General features: G+C 42.6%; 1 protein-coding gene across 8 annotated transcripts in view; it reads right to left on the minus strand.

Annotated features, from left to right (window-relative positions):
• Positions 1-22,772, minus strand: part of ASPH (aspartate beta-hydroxylase) — a 508,516-nt gene that overhangs the window by 396,960 nt on the left and 88,784 nt on the right. The window contains exon 1 of one of the 8 annotated variants that reach the window (XM_029591368.1): positions 4,711-4,901. The exons of the other annotated variants lie outside the window; for them this stretch is intronic. Within the exon in view, the coding sequence (XP_029447228.1) occupies positions 4,711-4,726 (16 nt within the window). The 5' untranslated portion in view covers positions 4,727-4,901. Of the gene's footprint in view, positions 1-4,710; positions 4,902-22,772 lie in introns of those variants that run through there. 8 annotated transcript variants of the gene reach the window in all.

Consider the following 22,772-nt stretch of genomic DNA (forward strand, 5'->3'; position numbering starts at 1 on the left):
GCCATGTAAGAAGTAGGGCAGCTTCCATTTCCGACAAGCCTTGGATCCCTCCCACCCTCCTCCTTGGCATACAGCCAAATACTTTAATACAAGCCTTGAACTATATGCACTGAGCTCCCAAAATCAACTGCATGCACAAAGCAAAATGACAGTTTTCTTTGGTACATTAAAATTAACAACATCTTCAGAAAAAAAATACTTTACACACCATGGGTACCAGTCTGCAACTCGCACCACTCTACCTTGCATGCTAGATGTGGGATAAGTGAATTTTGGCAAAACTTTTGATATTGTCCTGCATAGGAAGCTCATAATTAAACTGAACAGTCTAGGCCAGGGGAAGGGCCTCAAAAGTGATGGATTCAATAAGAAACTGGTTGAGTGATGGATAACAGAGGGTGATGGTAAATGGAATTCATTCTAGAGGAAAGAAAAGCGATTAATGCAGAAAGCAGATATGCTTACCTGTAAACAGAGTTCTCTGCAGACAACAGGATGAATTAGCCATTACACACGGGTGACGTCATCCAACAATGCCAGTATGGCTCCAGCTCTTGGCATTCAGTAAAGACTTTACTGAGGATGTGCAGGAGATCCTATTCAAACATTCTGCCTGGTGAGCCCCCCTCAGTCTCTTCCAAAGCTTAAGCTTTAGCTACATATCAACTCTTCAAGAAGGTGGACGGGCATTAAAAATGGCTAATTCATCCTGTTGTACATGGAGAATCCTGTTTACAGGTAAGAAAACCTGCTTTCTCCAACGACAAGTAGATATGAACTAGCCATTATGCATGGGGAGTCCCAAGCTGAGGATTGCACTGTGGAAGTACTTACTTAATGACATCCTGGCCCACCAGAGAAGACTAGACTATTGTGTGATCAAGCTGTGCAGAAATGCTTGTCCAAAGTTTCTGTCTCCTTGGGATATGCTATCCAGACAGCTGTTGGATGAGGTGCACACAGATACTAAGTATCAGCTTTGCAAATATCTTCACACTGAAGTTTGCAATGGCTCTCATTTAATGAGCCTTGACATAGTCTGCATTCCTTAAGCTGATCTGTAGCTGCTCAGATTCATGAAGCAGAATTTTATCTTTTCCTATCGACTTCTGAGACAAACAAGTCAATCACCAGCTTTCCCCAGTGACTGAACAAGTCATCCAACATTCTTTAATCCAAGGACCACTCATGCAGTTGTAATAGTCTGCTGAGCCGGTCCCCCAATGTATTCTGAATCCCCAGAAGGCAGGTTACCTGGAGATGGGAATTATAATGCCCAGCCCAAACCAGATTTGATGGTCTCCTGGCAGATAGTGCAAGAGCCTGTATTTCCAGCTTATTTATATAGAACATGGCCACATGGCTGTTAATTTAGATTAAGATCTCTTTTGTGTAAGAAAGCCCTCAGATCATACCAAATGATTCACAGCTCCAGGTGGTTGATTTGTAGATGACTATCTACTAGGGACCACAACCTTTAGGGTAGGTACCTCCCACCTCTTGGTGGAGGTAGAGTCACTTGATGCAGTGGGATGGTTGATAGATCTGATCCCATTGGCTTTAGAGACCCCACTGAAGGCCCTGCATGTAAAGAGAAGTCAGAGGTACCATATGCACAGCAACTGCAATGTGACTAAGAAAAACAAAGACCAACCTTGGCGAATCTCAGAACTGTTGAATGGACAATTTGCAACACATCTCTTTCGAGGGGGTAGAAATGTTTTTTCCTGAAGTGAATTTATCCAGGCTCCTATGAATTCTTTGAGACAGAACCAAGTTTGACTTGGCAAAGTTAACCAGGAAGCCTAGAGACTGGAGAAGCCATATCGTCTTTTTGAGGGACTCCAGAATTCCTGACGGAGATGGACCCATCACCAATCATCCACATACTGTATAGAAATATGCAGACTCCCTGCCAACAAAGCTGTACCATCACTACTGCAAGGCATCTTGTGAAAACTCTCAAGGCCACAGACAGGTAAAAACGGAGCACCTTGTATTGGTAGCACACATCCTTCACCATGAACCTGAGGAACCTCTGATGGACACAATGAATGGGAACGTGTGCATAAGCATCTTTCAGATGCAGAGCACATCACCAATCCCTCAGTTGAACAAAAGGGAGAACATTCTAAGAGCGTTAATCTTCAGCCTCTCCGAAACCAAAAGTATGTTCAGTCTTTGCAAGTGCAGCATAGGCCTCAATATCCCAGAATCTCTAACACTCTTTGGAAGGCACTGATTACAATTCCTTCTAAAGAAGGAGCAGCTCCATCTGCAGCTGGGCAGATTGAGAAGGGTCAGAGATAAAGACTGAAATACACTGAGTCAGAGCAGGGCAAGCGAAGCATAATCAATAGCCATATTCTGCAGTTTCCATAAAACATTAGTCTTTGGTAATCCAGAGCAATTCCGAAAGGACATGCTGAATTTTTCCCCCCATCAGAGGTCAGGGTGCAGGGCTCAGTCATCAAAACTGGAGCCCAGCTTAGATTACATCTACTGCTGATCCTTGTGCTGACACTTTTCTCTCTGCTAACCTCAATTTGGCAGCTGCTGAAGAATGGGAAGAGCTCAGTGATACTGAAAAGGGCAGAAGGGACAGCCCTGGAAGAATGGGTGCTTATTAGAGAAGTGCTGGCATCGGGCAGGGCGTGGTTGGTCACCTATCACAGCTGACAATGACTGCAGGATAGACTTCCTTAATCAATGCTACCATCTCTTTGACTTCGTAACCAGATTGTCCCCTGTAGAGTCCCATCCACAAAACAATCACGCACATACTCTCACAAGCCTTCAAGCCTCTACAGAAGCCACCAAAATCCCGGCCACAGTATCAAAAGTTTCATATATGGAGCAAAACGGGTCTTCTCACATTACTCCACATCGTCTACTGCTTTGCAGAAGTCTGTTCTGGATCTGATGATTTCATCAAGTGTTTTAGCTTCAGGACACATTTCTGAAATACTGAACTATGTAGAGCAGTGAGCTGCAATACAAGCACTCAGCATGAATGTCTGGAAGACTGTCTTCCAAAACACATACAAATGCCTTTAGTTTATTCACCCAGAACACATCAGAATGATCACGAGTGAATGCTGATTCTACCACCAGAGTGGTGTGGTATTTGGACCACCCCAAACCCTGGGGCAGCATGCACCTTATATTTCAAATCCAGCTTACGAGCCACTGGAAAGCATGACATAGGTATCTGCCACATTTCCATTTGAAGGCCTTGGAAAAGTTTGTGAACTAGAATCTTCCTCTTCTATCTTCAAGGCTTAAGAAAGCAAAGAAATTCTTCACTAGCTTCAATAACTGGACTTCTACCAGTTGGAAGGAGGAGAGAGAATGAGACATGTCCGAGTTCCATATTCAGCTGTGCAGCTCTGCTAGTTAGCTGGATAAACTTATATACTTATCCAGCTGACTAGTGCTGTATATTCAATAGCATGGCAGCACCACTGAATATAGCAGACTATCTTAAAGTTATCCAGCTATCTTTCTGGACCTCTGATGTGTCCCAGTCTCTTCAATTTTTTCTAACTTGGAACCTAGTGCACCTATCTGGCCAGAGCCAGAGGGATGCTGGGATGCATACAATACCTTAACATAACAAGGAGGTGATAATGTCTCTGTATAGGTTATTACTGAGTCCTCACCTAGAATTCTGTGCCCAGTTCTGGAGAACATATCTCTTAAAAGGATACAAAGGTGAAGGCATCCCACAGAAAAAAACTACCAAAATGGTGCAGGGCCAACACCAATTGCCATAAGAGATGAGATTCTTAAGGACCTAATTATGTTTATCTTAGAGGCAAGGAGAGACTGGGATGGGATACAATAGAGACAGTCGAATATCTCAAAAGGTATAAATAAGGCACAAGAGGCAAACCTATTGCAGGGGAAGGAATACTTTAGAATAAGAGATCATAGTATAAAGCACCAAGGACTTGAGAGCAACATCAGAATATATGTTGTCACAAAAAGGGCAGCAGATGCATGGAATAGACACCCAGTGGAAATGAGGAGATAAAACCAGTAGTTGTGAAGAAGTGACAGGAAAGACAAAGACCAACTGGAGTCCATGGTATTATAGCAGGAACAAAACTGGCAGACTAGATGGGCCTAATGACCCTTATTTGCAATTCTAAGTTTCTGTGAGTAAGCTAGAATACAGTGGTTCATTTTCTTAACAAATCCTTATACAGACGGCTTTCTGAAATCATATCCACCAAATTTAGGGCCTGATTTACTAAGCTTCCCCCCAAATAAACACAGAATGAGATAAAAGCCTTAGTAAATAAGGCCTTTATATTTTGCACAGTTTGCTGTGGCAAGCAAATTTAGCTAATGTTTTAACAAGACGCCATACACAATGCCACTGGCTCCCAGCCTGTGAGTTTAAAAAAAAAAAGAAAAGAAAGGGAACCACTGCATACTTCATAGCAGACCAAGGGGAAGTGCAAGGCCCATTTTCTTTGTATCTCTACTCAGATGAAGAAAATGGAAGACACAGCAACCTCAGCTATAAGAAAGCAGGTCAATCAAAAGTATCAGCAGCTAGAGTTTTACAGTGCAGTTGTACATTTTACAATGAAACAAAATGCTGTCTGGATATATTAAGAACACGACAGTACCAACACACAGCACGGCAATTCATCATATGCAGTCTTTGCTTCTCAAAACTATAAAAAAAAAAAAAACTACCTGAATCTTCAGGCATGATTTAGATGTCCTTTACCCATCGATGCACACTGACGTGTTCTAGCTCCCAACCCAGCGCGCGCAAGGAAGAAAACAAGACAAGACACTTTGCGTTCGACAGGCTTCTTGCCTTGCTGCAGGGGCGAAAGAGTTTTACAAAGCTAACTCAGCTAAGACAGTGAAACCAGACCTGCCTGCTGCTTTTGCTCAGAAGTTATTTTTAGAGGGGCTGCTTCCCGAGCCAAAAACTTTCAGGCACTGATATGGGAATCCAAAGCTTGCCATGAGCCCCCAGCAATAGACATGCTGAGTGGCCTGTCCCGTCCATATGGCTTTCCCTCTAAACATAGAGAGAGAATCCGGGGACCCTGCTGAAAAGCTCGGGCTGCACTGTACCAAAACTAGGACTCGGTACTAAAACCAAAAGGGCTAGGCACACGTCTCACCTGGGACGATCTGTTAGGTCACTGCCCCCATTTGCAGCCCTTAGGAACCCCCTACGAAACCCCTGCACTACTTGTCTTCAGTTGTGCAGCACCATTAAAAACGCTGCTAAAATCTACAGAAGCTTTCCCCTGGTATTAGATCTTTAAATCAATCCCTCCCTATTTAGCATGTTAAAAAAAAAAAAGTCATTAAGAAAGGATTATTAAAATTTGCTATAGTCCTTGCTCAGAAAAAGAACAGCTAACACCAGTAGATATCTGAAATTGTTCTTTCCTGTTTTTTCTTCTCTAGAAGGAAATCCAGAGAGCACTTTTTTAAAAAGCCCACGCTTGCTAAAAATTCTCAAAGGGCCTTCTGCTCATAAAACTGGTTTTGCATGAAGAAATGGCCATTTATAAACACTGAGCCCTCAGTATGTGGGTAATCTTATACACCTATGTCATGCTTGCTTATCTGGCCTGAATAGAGACATTTCTAAGGACAAAGTTTGGGGTTGATTTACTCTCATAATTTAAAACATTTGGCAGTATGCGCATATCTTTTCAGAAAAAAATGTGTACACAAAAAAAAGGCAGGTATAACTTTTGCAGGGTAAATTTAGTGGGATGATTTTCAAAAGCGCAGTTGTGCATGTAAGCCCACTTTGAAAACTGGGGTAACCTGCGGGCTTTTTTTTGCTGACTTCCTTACGCAGGTTGTTTGAAAATTATCCTCCCTGAGTAGAACTAGAGGGAAAAGTAAGGATGCTGTGCTGGATCTTTTTGCCTAATTGTGGATGAAATTAAATGCATGCTCCCTAGGATGTGTGAACTAAATAGGGGTCTAAAAATACCAAATAAAATCACAAGGAGATAAGAACATTTCATGATGCCCGGTCTCCTTTTTGGACGGCAGGCGCTAACCAATGGCAGGGCAACTTCCAAAATGCTCAATGATAATCACAATGTGCTCTGCCTTTCCTGAGATTTGAACTGAACTGGCTGGCTTCCCTACAGAAGGGAGGGTGGCCAACTCTGCCTTGTAAACCACAAGCAGGCCTGGTTTTCATGATATCCACGATGAATATGCATGGCATAGATTTGCATACAATGGAAGCCGTGCATGCAAATCTCTCTCATGCATATTAACTATGGATATTCTGAAAACCTGGCCTGTTGTGGGGCTCTTGAGAACTGGGGCTGACCACCCCTGCCCTACAGGACCTCCCCTCACCAAGGACCCAGAAGTAAAGATGAATGGTTCAAAAGCTGTAGGGGTGGGAGACACAGACAATGATTTTGCATGATCATTTTCTTGGTCGAGAGGGAAACAGGCACTATTTTTGTCATGCCTCCCTTCAAGATTACAATTGTTACTTTGCATCTATTGACTATTTTTGCCATTCTAGGCAGGTTTAAAAAAAATATCTTGCGCAATATAACAAGAGCCTTACTTTCAAACATATTCTCACGGCACCCTCCTGTGGGAAACCAAATACAAAATGGTGCCGCAAAAACATCAGGGGTAAGAAAGTCAGCAAACACACGCACAAGGTATACCAATTTTTAAAGCAAACACACGCACAGAAGTTTGCTTTCAAAGCTGTCCCAACAAACCTACCCACACACAATTACTCCCGCCAAGTTTTATGCAAACATTTTTAGGGAAATCCAAGTGTGCGCCTGAGGGCAAACCCCTCCCCAACGCTTCCGCTCAGTTACGCTCACGTGTAACGAAAGTACATAAGGGTGCCACATATTGGACAGGCAAAGCAGTTTAAAATTACCCCTCTGAAAGATTATGTTAAACCTTCTTTCTGTCAAGACTTCAAATGCTCATTTTCATTTCATCTCCTTCGGAAAACCAAAGGGATTACCTTCCACAGACTTTGCACCAAGAACTTTTCCAGGGCTGTTCAGTTGCTTTTGTATGTTGGACAACACAACCCGCCAAAGATAAGCTTACGACACATTACATCTTCCTGAAGTGAAGTTTAAGCCCAAAGAGGGCAATTTTCAAAAGTCATTACGCACGTAAACTGATCATCAGAAAGCTGCCTTCCCTCAAAGCAGCTAAAAGCCTGCATGCTGCTCTACAAGCCACATTTAGAGGCAGCGTTCCCAGGAGTGTGCTTAGGTTGCAGGGGGAAACACAAATCACATTTTCAACTCCTTGCTGGCCCTTAGTCTAGAGCTTGTTGAAAAAAATACTATGACGTAAATGGCCTGTTTCTGCTGCCTTCCTGACCAGACCCCTCACCCTGGTCAGCTCTCCCCTCAAAGCACTGGGGGAATAGACATTGGCCCTGCTGCAGGGAACGAAGTTATCTTGCCCTTTCTTGCTTGTGCGGTGGGATAAAAGAAAATCAAAGGGACAGAAACCACAAGGCCTGAATAGCAAGGACCAGTAGAAGAATGAAACCTAAACTTGGTGGTTGAGAAGGACAGTGCTTAGCTATCCTACGGCCAATATGGCCGTGGCCACAGGCACCAGATCTGAAGGGTGCCGCTGTATCGGCAGCACTAGGGCCAGCCACACTGGAGACTTCCGCGCCTGCCACAACGTCCCTGCCTCCTAAAAGTAACAGCACCTCCATGGCTGCAAGTGCTGAGACACTTGCAGCCATGTAGGCGCAGTGCCAAGCATGTGCTGTACAGAGGCAGAGCAGGCAGCACAGGGAAGGAAGCGGGTATTGTGGCTGCGGCTGGCTGCTGTCTCGAAGAAAAACCCCGGGGACCCAGCCAATCCAGCAGTGAGCACCAAAACAAAGCCCGTGAAGGGGAAGGCTCTACCGCGGCAACAGATTTGGATACTGGCTCGTAGAGCACTGCAGTACAGACTGCCCGGCAGGAAATGGCTTCGAGAAAGAGGGTAACTTGAGCCCGCAAGTTTGATGGTGTTGGGGGGGAGGAGGAGAGGTCAGCGAGACAGAAAGGGTCTGGGGGACAGGGAGGAGAGGGAGGTCAGGGATGTCCTATGTTCCTGGGGGAGAGAGGCAAAAGTTCCTGGTAGTGTGAAGAAGAGTGGAGGCAGGAACAGATGGGGGGACGGGGAATACGTCTGGTGCTGGCTTGGAAGGGAATGGGGGACACAGAGAAAGGGATACTGGGATTGCTAGAGAAGAGGACATTGGTGGCTTGGAGGGAGGGGATGATGATGTAAGAATACTGAATAATGGGTATACAGTACAGTGCGCTCCGGAGCGCACTGTACTGTATCGGCCTGTAAGAGCCTTGTTTACTAAGCATTTTTCCCCATAGACACAAAATAAAAGCAAAGCCTTAGTAAATCAGGCCCAAAGTTTGTACCTGAAGCCCAAGGTCACAAGGAGTATCGGTGGGAGAAGCAGGATTTGAATCCTGGCTTCCCTGGCTCTCAGTCTGCTGCTCTAACCACTAGGAAACAGTGCCATTTTCTAAAAAAACACTTTTACTTTTATTGGAACTTTCATGCAAACTGAGATAAGGAATTACGCACGATTTCTTTCTCCTGACACAGGCACTGGATGTGGAAACATGGCCAAGGCAGAACTTCAGTTTTATCTTTGAGCCCATTCTTTTAACTTTATTCAAGTCTACATCTCTGACTGTCGAGTTCTGGAATTGATTTTCACATATAATGAAATTTATTCTTACCGGATAATTTTCTTTCCTTGATTCCTGCTAGACCAGTCCAGAAACCAAACTCACTAAGGAACAACGTCACTATCTAAAGCGTGACATCACTGTCTCTCACCACTTCTCGTACTCAAAAAATGGTCTTGTGGACAATGTTATTTATCAGAATGTTTTTCATTTACGGTTTGTTTGTTTTTTTCTTTGGTCACAGAGCTTTGGCAGAAGGCTACTGACAACTGCCTGGGACCACATTTCCCTTGTAGCCCACAGCGAGGTCATAAGAAATGTGTCCTCTGTCTCAATCAGCTGTAGAGAGAGAAATCCCATATGTAAGGACTAAAGAAAAGAAAATTATGAGGTATAAATTTCACCATTCTAACCATACATTCCTTTTCTTCCTGCTAGACCTGTCTTTACTTATGGGAGTTACCTAAGCTGTTCCTTATCAGACGAGGAAGAACATAAGAACATAAGAAAATGCCATACTGGGTCAGACCAAGGGTCCATCAAGCCCAGCATCCTGTTTCCAACAGCGGCCAATCCAGGCCATAAGAACCTGGCAAGTACCCAAAAACCAAGTCTATTCCATGTTACCATTGCTAATGGCAGTGGCTATTCTCTAAGTGAACTTAATAGCAGGTAATGGACTTCTCCTCCAAGAACTTATCCAATCCTTTTTTAAACACAGCTATACTAACTGCACTAACCACATCCTCTGGCAACAAATTCCAGAGTTTAATTGTGCGTTGAGTAAAAAAGAACTTTCTCCGATTAGTTTTAAATGTGCCCCATGCTAACTTCATGGAGTGCCCCCTAGTCTTTCTACTATCCGAAAGAGTAAATAACCGATTCACATCTACCCGTTCTAGACCTCTCATGATTTTAAACACCTCTATCATATCCCCCCTCAGTCGTCTCTTCTCCAAGCTGAAAAGTCCTAACCTCTTTAGTCTTTCCTCATAGGGGAGTTGTTCCATTCCCCTTATTTTGGTAGCCCTTCTCTGTACCTTCTCCATCGCAATTATATCTTTTTTGAGATGCGGCGACCAGAATTGTACACAGTATTCAAGGTGTGGTCTCACCATGCAGCGATACAGAGGCATTATGACATTTTCCATTTTATTCACCATTCCCTTTCTAATAATTCCCAACATTCTGTTTGCTTTTTTGACTGCCGCAGCACACTGAACCGACAATTTCAATGTGTTATCCACTATGACACCTAGATCTCTTTCTTGGGTTTTAGCACCTAATATGGAACCCAACAGTGTGTAATTATAGCATGGGTTATTTTTCCCTATATGCATCACCTTGCACTTATTCACATTAAATTTCATCTGCCATTTGGATGCCCAATTTTCCAGTCTCACAAGGTCTTCCTGCAATTTATCACAATCTGCTTGTGATTTAACTACTCTGAACAATTTTGTGTCATCTGCAAATTTGATTATGTCACTCGTCGTATTTCTTTCCAGATCATGTATAAATATATTGAAAAGTAAGGGTCCCAATACAGATCCCTGAGGCACTCCACTGTCCACTCCCTTCCACTGAGAAAATTGTCCATTTAATCCTACTCTCTGTTTCCGGTCTTTTAGCCAGTTTGCAATCCACAAAAGGACATCGCCACCTATCCCATGACTTTTTACTTTTCCTAGAAGCCTCTCATGAGGAACTTTGTCAAACGCCTTCTGAAAATCCAAGTATACTATATCTACCGGTTCACCTTTATCCACATGTTTATTAACTCCTTCAAAAAAGTGAAGCAGATTTGTGAGGCAAGACTTGCCCTGGGTAAAGCCATGCTGACTTTGTTCCATTAAACCATGTCTTTCTATATGTTCTGTGATTTTGATGTTTAGAACACTTTCCACTATTTTTCCTGGCACTAAAGTCAGGTTAACCGGTCTGTGGATTCCCGGATCGCCCCTGGAGCCCTTTTTAAATATTGGGGTTACATTTGCTATCCTCCAGTCTTCAGGTTCAAAGGATGATTTTAATGATAAGTTACAAATTTTTACTAATAGGTCTGAAATTTCATTTTTTAGTTCCTTCAGAACTCTGGGGTGTATACCATCCGGTCCAGGTGATTTACTACTCTTCAGTTTGTCAATCGGGCCTACCACATCTTCTAGATTCACCGTGATTTGATTCAGTCCATCTGAATCATTACCCATGAAAACCTTCTCCATTACGGTACCTCCCCAACATCCTCTTCAGATGAGAGGACCGTTAAGGATTCCTGTCCCAAACGCAGAATCTGCCTTGGCCTACATGTCCAAACAGGGAAAAGAGAGACACAGATATAGAAATAGAGGGAGGCAAGCTTTGAGGACCCCTATTTACAAAAAGGCTTCTCTTGGGTACCCTACAGTACTAGGCAACCCCTTCTCTGAGTCATCCAGAGATCGCTACAAGTACTGGGATCAGGCTCAGGGGAAACTCAACAAGGTGTCCTGGGAGATATGCTGCTAGTGGGGAAATCTGTCCCAAAAGACTGTTGCCCCAGGGACAAGAGGGTTCCACCAGGCTGGGGCCAAACCTAAGCTCTGGGAGCTTCATACGGACCAGTCCTTACTTGTGCGCAGGTGCCAGAGACAAAGATTACTGGCAATTGCCTGGAACCACACCTCCCTTCTAGCCCACTGTGAGGCCATGAAAGAGATGCATCCTCTGTCTCCATCAGCAGTGGACAGGGAAACCCCGTAAGTAAGGGCTGGTCTAGCAGGAAGAATAGGAAGCTTTTATTAATTGTATGCTTTACTTAAATGTTTTTTGATATGAGGTTTTAATCTCATTTGGTTTAAGGTTACACTTGAATCACTTTTTTTTTTTTTTTTTTTTTTTTTTTTTACTTTGGGCTTACATTTTTGTGGTGGTAACACCTCTCAATTCAATTCAAAATTTGTGGAAAATGTGTATTTACATTCTGCCTTTCAGACACTTCAAAGTGGATTACATTCAGGAACTGTAGATATGTCAGTGTCCCCCGAGGGACCACAATCTAAGCTTGTACCGGAAGGTAACAGTGGTGTTGTCTGAAGAAGAGTTTTAAGTAATAGATACCCATCCCCTTCCCACCACCATCTCCCTTCCACCCTTCCCTCTCCAGGTTTATTTGTGCTGTTCTTGCCTCCTGCTTCCCCAACCCCCCAATTGTGCACCTTCGGATCTTTCTCCCTACCTTTTTCCAATTTTGCTCTCCTTTTCACTCCTTTACTTTCACTCCCCCCCCCCTCCCTTCTTACTTCTCATGCTATTTAGCAAACATACACGATGGTGCTCCAAAACTTGTGGACCATGGGGATAGCGAGGCATCTCTCGAGCTCTGTTGCTTCTGCCTTCTCCCAGGGCCTATTGCTTAAGAGCACGCATGCTGATAACCAAGATGCCACCGGGAAAGGAGGAAGCTGAGGCAATGGCTGAGAGAAGCACTTTCTGACTATACACTAAGGCCATCTAAGTTGGTAGCACTTTACTGGCAAATCACTCACCAATTTCGAGTTCCCGATGGCCAGTGGCAAGCTGGAGTCTGGATATTTCGCACCCTGACCTCGGCATGTGCCAAATCAAAACACCACATTACACCAGGATCCCAAATAATCCATTTACAGCATGGCACTGGGGTTAGAGTAGGCTTCACAAAATAGTTTCTTTATAATCAAAAATTAAAAAAAAAAATGCAGCAAATATTTTCCTATTTATAAAACAAAAATTAACCCATAGCTCCAATATGTTTGAAAAAATCATTTGTACTCAATCCAATCTGATGGATTCAAGCATACAATATTAAACATGGCTGCAGTTCCATTGATAAAGAACCATCTTAGCAGCTGCAAACTAAGCATGAGGATAAAAAGTAGACCACGAGTAGCACCAGCAATTAGGTCAACCTCTCAGATTTCATGAGAATAAGAAACAAAATGCATTAAATAACATGGGTGTAACCACTGTACTTCCTGTGCTAGTGTTTCTAAGGTGAGCATAAATAAGAAAAAAAATACATAACAGTAAATGCTTCCGAGCTTTCACCAGCAGAGGGCACTTGCTTCTTTTGAATTCATAAACATTAGATTCATACAATCCCTTTCAGTCAAACAAAACCCTAACATTAACCACAATTTGATGGCCAAACAGCAGGTACCTCTGAAAGAGGCAGATGGTTTAGCAACCAATCTTTAATTCCAAGACTAAATAATAGTTTAGGAATAGAAAAGAAACAAAATAATTATTATCCAATTACAGCTGAATCAACTGAAGCATAATTAAGAGTGAGATGTGTCCTAAAGGTTAAATCAGTGAACTGTGAGAATCAGAAAACATACAGGCCAATAGATTGAAATGCTCACGGTTCTCATTGTGACCCTGGGGATGACGTGCGATTTCCCTGTGCTCCAGTTTACCTTATGGTAATTAGCTAATTCAGAACTTAAGTGGTAAATAGGTAATAAAAATAATGCTGCTGAGGTCACCTGAGAAGCTGCTGGCAGTCCAAGCACCAGAAATGCACTGCCAAACCATTAAAAGATGTTTTATCTCTACTTGTAAAGTACTGAATTGTAAAGTATAATGGAGCCTGCTTTTATGAAGATGCTATATAAAAATACAATCATTACACTAAAAAAAAAACCCCAAGACTGGGGCAGTTTTTCCCATTATTTTAGTGGACTGGATTCAAGTCGTTATGATTATTTTCCCAGTAACCATGACAGTCCTCGTAACTCAATTCTCAAATTCACCCATATCTTCTGTTTTGTCTAAGTACTTTCATCACTTGAGAAGTGTAGATATAAATTTATAACCTCCCAACTTGGAATATGTTATTCTGCTTAACTTTTTTTCTTTGCCAAAAGTTACACTATGAATTCTAAGCTGGCAAAAGATATAATTACTTGAATCAGTTCTGAAGATCATTAATACTAGAACAGCAGCTTTAAGCTAAATACAGACATTGAACATAAGAACATAACATAAGATATGCCATACTGGATTAGACAAATGGTCTGACCAACAGTGGCCAATCCAAGTCACAAGTACCTTGCAAGTACCCAAACATTAACAGATCCTATACTACTAATGCCGACAACAAGTAGGGGCTATTCCCTTTTGATTAATAGCAGTTTATGGAATTCTCCTCCAGGAACTTATCCAAATGTTTTTTAAACTCAGCCACCTTAACTGCCTTAACCACATCCTCTGGCAATGAATTCCATGGTTTAATTGTACATTGAGTGAAAAAGAATTTTCTCTGATTTGTTTTAAATGTGCTATTTGCTAACTAAATGGAGTACCCCCTAGTCCTCGTCCTATCCGAAAGAGTAAATAACCGATTCACATTTACCCATTCAAGTCCTTTCAATGCATTAAAAAAAAAATCTACATACATGGAGGGGAAGGTAGATAGCTGCCATCAGACTATGCATTAGACTTGCCTTTTCAGAGGAGCTGTAAAATTTCTCCTGTCAAGCTCTGGCTCAGTGGTTTTCAGGCCCCTTCCATGTGCTTTTGAAGGATCGTGTCAGACTTGACCACAGCCTTGACCAAAACGACCGAAGTCTTTTTTTTTTTTTAATTTGTTTGCCTGCACTGTGACTGTTTGGTTTGCCACGCGACTATGCCACACAGAGGAAGGAAACGCTGGAGGGAGATGATGCCTGCAGTCACAGTACTCCAGTCTTGACATCTTGGCAGCCGCTGCACAAGAAACCACGGCGATAGCGGCCTTGTGGCCAGTCCAGAACAGGTCCGTAGTTTCCACAGCAGAACACGGCAAGTTGACAGGGGGAATTCCATGACGACCCAGGCCACGGTGGGGGAAAGGGTGGCAAGCTCTTGGATATTTTAGTAACCTCCTTTTTCCTAGAGCTGCTGCAGTTTTTCTATGCTTCTGAAGTGGAGCTCCAGTCTGGTGAAATGCGGACACATGATTCCTCTCAGCAAACCTTCCCCCCCCAAAAAAAAAAAAAAATTACCTGTAGCATATTCTTCTGAGTATTCCTCACCACCTCAGGGGAAAACATAAGGGGGAAACTATGATAACAGTTGAAGAGCGAACTACTGGGGTAATTATTATAGATAATGGAAGCGGAGGAGTGTCCTAATGAAGAAAGTGATGGGTTAAGAAGCAGGGAACCCAAGGTTCAAATCCTGCTTCTCCCACCTGCGACCTTGAGCAAGTCAATTCGCCCTCCACTGTCTCAGGTACCAGATTATATTGTAAGCCCTCTGGGGCAGGGAAATACCTACTGAAGCCAAAAATGTAACATGCCGAGCTCAGGTTTGGAAAAGCAAGTAATCAAACCCAACCGCTATTTTGTTACCTAAGCAACATTTTGAAGGCTAGACCAGCCATGGAGGTCAAACTGGAAAAAGAGATTTGACTTAATGTGCAGACATCTTAGGCAGAATATGGAATAGTTGTAAAAACCCAAAAATACGTAGATGAAGTAGCATCAACCAAGATCAAACAAAGAAACAGAGGGCTGGTCCAGTGGCTCTGCTGTACACAGTCATGCAGATGACCCAGATTCAATTCCCAGGATCAGGTCTTCTGCTCCTTGGATAGGCAAGGTTTGGGAACGCTGCCGAGGCAGCATCCACAGCCCCTGGGGAGTGGGCAGAGTTAGGGCAGAACGACGAAAGCTAATGACTGGATTCAGGGCTCAAGACTGCAGGCTTCCAGGAGATCTGGTGCTTGTCCCCCCAACCAGGACTCTTACTGCAAAAACAAGACTAACGAAAGCTTGGAGGGGGGGATAAGAGACATGGGGGAAAAAAATCCCTGTGCAGTTGTGAATTAAGGCTCATGGTACCAGATCCCAGTTCTGGTTCCAGCTGAGCAAGGAAAAAAAACATTTAAAACTTGGCTAGTGAGAATAACAAAGTTCAACTAATACAATTCATAACAAAAATTTGAGAGACATTGCATCATAAAAATGGATCAAAGATTTATTTGAAAAAGGCTGGGGAGCAAGAAAAATCCCTACGAAGCTAGACTGTGGGTATGGGCTTTAAAGAGACCCTTAGCGCTGAGGTCGTCAATAGTCCAAAGCCATTTGCATGGATAACTCACAAGCTGTCCATCTAAAACGGCAAGTTTTGCCATATTCAGCCACTTATCTGGCTAAATTAAAGCCAGATGAGTCATTATCCAGCTATAATTTAGCCAGATTTAAAAAAAAAAAAAAAAAAAAAGTCATTCCGAGGATGTTTTGGGAGGACCAAATAACTAGCTACTTAGATTTATTTAATAAACAACAACAACAAAAAAGAGCAAGTCACGGGCCTCCTGGCCCAATTACCCCCCCCACCACCACCACAAAAGTCCCAAACCACACGCAGGCCAGGACTCCCCACCCCAACCCCTTGAAATTTTAAAATTAAAAAGATATCGGCGCCAACCAGGCCTGGCGCTCCAACCCTCCTCCTTATTAAGATAATTTCTGGATTGCCTAGCTAGAAAATTCAAGACTGTTTCCAATAAAAAAAAAAGTATAAATAAAACAGATCAAATTAAAAACAAATAAATATAACAGATCATATAAACAACATAATCTATCAAGTAACACTAGGACAGAAGACAGGATCGACAGAAGCCTGGAATGACCAAAGGGGGTAGACAGCTTCAACTATGACCGGATTTAGGTTTCGAGGTCAAATGCCAATTTAAAGCAGGGGGCCTATGTGCGGAGATTGGCTGTTTTAAGCCAGGTGATATTCCTGAGTGTTACTGGCAAAGTGGCCCCTGCGTCCTCTCGTCTGTGAGAGACGTGCAAGTTTCAAAGATGGTACAGAAAGTTGTCTTGCTTGTGATAATTGCCCTGATTGAAATATAGATATTCAGGAGTGCACTGTTCCAGGGCTATCAAGAAGCTTATGAATTATACCGATTACTTTGTACTGGATACGTAATAACATAGGCAACCAATGAATGGTCCTGGGGGAATTCTGTGCCAACGCGGAGCGCAGAATTTGGTGAAGATGGAGGAGGCCTCAGCATGCCGCTTGCAGAGCCCGTCCTGCTCGTGGCGAAGATGAAGAACCCAGCGAAGGTGGAGTAGGCTCCAGCGAGAGTATGTATAAAGGTGGGTGTGGGTGTAAGACTGCGAGCCTGCAGGGGGTGAGAGAGAGCGTGTGTGAAGGTGCGTGAGTGTGGGTGCCAGAGAAAGGGAAGCCTATGTGCGGAGATTGCGAAGGAGTGTGTATGTGGGAGAGAGATTGGGAACTGGTGTGTACGTGAGGGTGCTTGTTTCTTTGTTAGAGAGGGAGCCTGTGAAGGGATTGTGTATGTGAAAGAGAGAGTCATAGGTCGCCTGTGTGAGAGTGTATGCGTGAAAGAGAAAGGGAGCCTGTGTGGGTATGTGAGGGACCCAATGTTTGCATCCCCCCTTCCCTGTAGATCTACTTCTCTCCTTCCTGCATCTGCCGCTATTCCCCTCTTCCCTTGTCAAGCCCCCAATATTCCTCCCGAACGTTTAATAATTTTCCCCTTCTGTTTCCATTAATTCCCCCCTTTCTCTGTCAACCGATCCTTTCGCACCCCTTATGACTCTGCCTATATCTCCACACTGTTATGAGCTGGTAAAACCTTGTTATTACTGCCATTTCCTTTTTTGTACATATTTCCATAGGTTAATCAGTCCCTGGTACTATATGTGTTCACTGTGTAAAGCCTGTTGCTATATTATTTTCCCTTCTGTGTAAAGCCTGTTGCTGCTCTTTTGTTACTTGTAAACCGAGGTGATGTTCCGAACGTGCCGCGGTATATAAAAATACACAAATGAATAAATAAAATAAATAAATAAATGTGTGTATGTAAGAGAAAGAGGGAGCCTGTACAAGGAGGTGTGTAATGTGTACTAGAGAGAGGGAGCCTGTGTGTGATAGAGAAAGGGACAGAGGGAACCTCTATGAGGGGCAGTCCTGAGAACGGGGTCAAACTCTGGGAGTGGCGATAAAGTGGAAGGGATTGAGCCTAGAGATGGAGGAGAGAGAGTGGCAGGTGGAGGAGTTGGGGCCTGAGAAGGCAAAGTGGCCAGGGGAGTAGGGAGACCGAGTGGAAGGGACACTCTTACAGTGAACTTCTTGGGAAATTCTGCTCAAAATATTTAAAATTCTGCATCTTTAAGAAATAACTTTTTTCTGTATTACATTTTAAATTAATTACTTAAAAACTCTCATGTATATTGTGTTATTTTGACCAATACAAAGTATGCAGAATTTTGCAAAATTGTAAGTTTTTGTGTGCAGAATTTTAAATTTTTTTGCATGGATCTCCCCCAGGAGTAAATGAAGGATATACAGTACAGGAGAAATTTGTTCTTGTTTACTGCATCTGTCATTTTGGTAATCTGCAAAGGTCAGAATTAGTAAGAGGGATTCCGAGCATTGCAGCAATCAAACCCTGTAAAAAGAAGGGCCTGAAGTATAGATCTAAAGTTGTTAGTATCAAGCAAAGGTTTAGGATGTTTTAGAGTTTTCATTTCCTTAAGTTACTGCATTGATTTGTGGTCACATTGAAAGAGTGGAGTGAATAATGATCCTTAAGTTCTTGACCTGGGGAACCACAGGAATCTGAGTTCCCTCAAAGGTGAAAAACGAGGGTTTATTTGGAGCAGAGATACTGGCATTTCCTCTCCCTGAAGGCTAAATTGATTGCCATTGGTGCCAGTTTTTTCCTAAAGTATCCCTGTTTATGTTACGTAACCTATCAAGGGAATAAATATAGTTTCTCTGATCCTTTACATTTGGAGACCTTTTTGCAGGATAAGAATATAGTAGGAGGTAGTATTAATGATTAAAAAGAAAAATAACTCTCTCTCTCTCCTTAAACTATGATGTATATTTGGTTTGATAATACATGTTGCTCTCTCAATTATGGGTTATGTAATGGAGATTCAAGACATTATGACAAAGTATATATGGTTTGTAAATGTATCTGCATTACTTCTTTATATTTTTGTTTAAAAAAATTTAAATGAAAATTGAATAAAGATAAAATTGAAAAAAAATAAAAAGAATCAATCTCAGTTTTGTCTACGTTCAGAGAAAGTTTATTGTGCACATAAAGAAACCACTCCGGCTGTTTCAGACGAAGTACAGGAAACTAAAGAAAAATTAGATGTCATCAGCGTACATGTGTTAGTGTACACTCTCCCCACTAAACAGAGCAAAATAAATTGGCTCCTGGCTCCCCCCAACCCAAACACTCTCCCCCATGCCACCATACTCCATCTTAAGCCCTCCCACCCACCCACTTCTTGAACCATGGTGCCCTGTTTCTATCACAGGATCTCAGGGATGTGAAGAGGGACGTCATATGTTGCATTCGGGATTTGTATTTGTCGGGGGGCAGATACGTTGCATTCGGCAAGGGCCCCCCCCCCCCCCCGATACGTACATGCGTTAATTCTTATTCATTTCCCGGCTAAAATTGAATTAAGTACAACCCCCCACCCCCCAAGACTTACCAAAACTCCCTGGTGGTCCAGCGGGGGGTCCGGGAGGAATCTCCTGCACTCACATACTCGGCTGCCGGTATTCAATGGCACTGATAGCCTTTGACCTACTATGTCACAGGGACTACTGGTGCCATTGGTCAGCCCCTGTCACATGGTAGGAGCACAAGATGGCGCCGGCCATCCATTGCCAGGGAGATTTGGTAAGTCTTGGGGGGGGGGTCAGGAGTTTAAATTAGTTCAGGGTCAGGGTCAGGGGTCAGGGGTCAGGGTTTAAATTAGTTCCTTTAGATGGCCGAATAATTTGGTGAAGATTTGTTGTATTCATGGGGAACCATGATACGTTTCGCTTCCCCACAAATACAACGAATATGGCCCTATACGTTGCGGATTACAAATATGTAGGAAACGAATGCACACCCCTAATCTCAGTACATTACGATCCCTGGTGCATCCAGCAAGGATGTCTGTCTGCAGAAATATGATGGTGCACTGATGCTCTGCATCTTGCAATCCAGAATCTTCTTGCCCAGGTGCTTCTCAAAAAGTTGCTGATGCCAACATGGCCTGGAAAGCAGGAGAAGAGGTCTTCCTGGGAGGTATATCTGTGGTTGACACCTGGACCCTCGAGATTCCCTACAAGAACACTCCAGAGAATTTAAGGCTACTGCCAGAACCCTATAGCTCCCAGCATTGCACATCAGTGGAGACCAATGTTGATACCTAAGGACTTCAGATCTCTCCTGCAACTGAAGAATCAAGGAACCTTCGCACTACGAGAAATCGCCAGCAGGTTAGAAATGGAAGGCTTCAGCGATCCACTGTCAGCTGAAGTGCCTCGTCTGATAATACCCATTCTCCAGGATCCAGACTCTATCCCCCACAGGAGCAGGAACAAATGTCAGAATGGCGCACCAAGCACAGAAACTGGAAGAAGTCCTAAAACAACCCCTCTACTCTGTCTCTGACTTTTTCTTTTTTTTTTTTTTTTTAAGCTTACCTGAGCTCAGCCTTTCCTAGCTGAGTACAGAGATGGTCTACGGCTGCGGGAGCAGAGAGCATATCCCATCACCACCGCACTCTGCTTCCTGCACCCGCTGCCTTTCAGCTGTTTAAATCAGCTGTCCACGCCAGCTGAAAAACCAGCTACCAGACCAAGGCACTCAGTCTGAGGGACCACAGAAATCAACTCAGGAATTCTAAAATGAGGGAGAGACTATTAGGTATTACCGCAGGAGAGCGAGGTAACTCAAAGCTCCTATTAATTCTCCTCTAAATTTCAAAGCAATCCCCAGTAGGGAAATGCACATCCGCCATCTGCTGGAGGCTGGGAATACTTTAAGGCTGATGTCATGGCAGGACTATGTGTATATATGTGTATATATATATATATATATATATATATATATATATATATATATATATATATATATATATACATACACATACACATACACACACAGACATACGCGCACACATACATACTGTGAAATCATCCTTCTCCATCTGCTGGTAAAGGTGCATAACCCCACTGGTCCTGAATCCATCTATCCACATGCTAGGAAAGGAGATTTTAAAAACCCTCGCATTCACTGGTACTTAGCCACTTGGATTATTACGATGCACTGTTCCACGGCCTCTGCTCCAGTCTGGCCAGGAGACTTCAACTAGTAGAGAATACTACCACAAAAATGACATTTGGTATGAAACAATTTGATCATGTTACTCCACTGTTCTATGACCTTCATCAGTTACCTGTCTCCTGTAGCACAGATTATAGGTTGCCTGATGTTTTAGATTTTTCGATGGGGAATCACGCCATATCTTTCCAAACTCCTTTGTCCCTATCTTCCTAAAAGGCTGTTTTGCTCTTCACAGCAAGAATTATTAACCATCCCTTCATTTAAGGTCATCAGATTAGAAATAACGTGAAATAAGCTTTCACTATTTAGACTAGCCTATGGAATTCACTTCCGTTTGAACTATGTTCTAAGAAGGACTTGCCAAACTCAGGAAGGCCCTGAAGACGTACCTTTCCTTGCAGACCTACACTGATTAACCCTATTTACTTCTCTGTTTTATTGTTTATTTAAACTGTGTTCATTTTTTCTATTCTTATCTATTCTAAGTTTTATACTTAGCTTTGATTTATTTTATTTATTTGTTCATGTTTACTGTTATCTTGGTTTACTTAAAACTGATTTGTCCTTTTCATTTTTTATCTGTTCTTAGTTTTAACTTGGCTTTGTCTAGTCATTTTAGTTTATTTGGTTATTTTTACTTCTGTCTATGTTTTTGTACTTATTTTGCTAATGATTTTATTTGCATTATAAATTTATATTTTTAAAGGCTTAGTCTAATTAGATTATTGGATTGCTGATGTACTGCTGAAGTATTTATTTACTATGCAATGATCCTTGCTCCTTTTTGTTATTTTTACATGTTGATTAATGTTATGTATTATTTTATATGATATTATTTTAATGTTTATTTTGTTTTATGATGCTGTCATTAAAATGTCAAAACTGACTCAGTTTTAATCATATGTCATCTCCACATTTTTTAATAAATATTTTTATACTGCATTAAATCCAAGGGGGAGACCTATGATTAAAGCTAAGAGCCGGTTTTGACACTTTAGTGACATGAAGTAGTCACAGTGAACAGGCATTTTTTAAGCTCTATTATATGATGGTCTTCCATTAATATATATATTTAGCTGTTTTGGGGTACCTTTTTTGAAACATTAAACCATGACACAGATGATAATGTGAGGGTGACTGAGGAGATCTCCGCTGGTCCAAGGCATAAACATCTAGTAAGAATTCAGAATAAACTGAACTCATTTATTCCCCTTCTGATTCGTGAAGAGACTCCGCTGAAGGAGGAGAATCTACCACATTTTGGTAAGGAATTACTCCCAATGATGGCAGTTCTTGAGGAGAGGCACACACCAGTGAGAGGCTTTGTGAAGCCCCCACAATCAAGCTGATGCAATACCGACACACTAAAAACGTGCATCCAAACTGGACACACTTTTTTTTTTTTTTTAAACATACACACAATCACCTCTCCTGGGCGCTCGCTGCAATAGACAAATAAGCCACCGCCACACTAAAATGGACGTGCTAGGGATAATTTATGCATCCGAAGCATGTCCATTGGCATTAGGGGCCCATGAGAAGTGGCAGTGCGCAGGTTAGGGAAATAGCCGCTCAATTATAGGTGTGTCCATTTTCCTAACCTGTACACAGACAAGGAATAGGAAAATGGATGCTCATAATTTGACAGCCGACAAGACTTTTTTATTTTTTTATTATGTTTTTTTCATTCTGCTGCTTTCCGGGGTTCCTCAGACTTAATATCACCACAATATTACGTCGGATGTAAACGTTTGGTGCTCAAGAGTTAATGCCAGCTCCAGGCTGGCGTTAAGAGGCTCTTTCATGTTTAGACACTGATCTCTATGCCTCACCCAGCATGGTCAACTCCTGACCTGAGACAAAACCAGTACTACAGGAGGGGAGCCTTCCTGTGCTTGCAGAAACGAGAAGGGGAAGATTCC

The sequence above is a fragment of the Rhinatrema bivittatum genome, chromosome 2, assembly GCF_901001135.1.
Source record: "Rhinatrema bivittatum chromosome 2, aRhiBiv1.1, whole genome shotgun sequence".
Lineage (NCBI taxonomy): Eukaryota > Metazoa > Chordata > Amphibia > Gymnophiona > Rhinatrematidae > Rhinatrema > Rhinatrema bivittatum.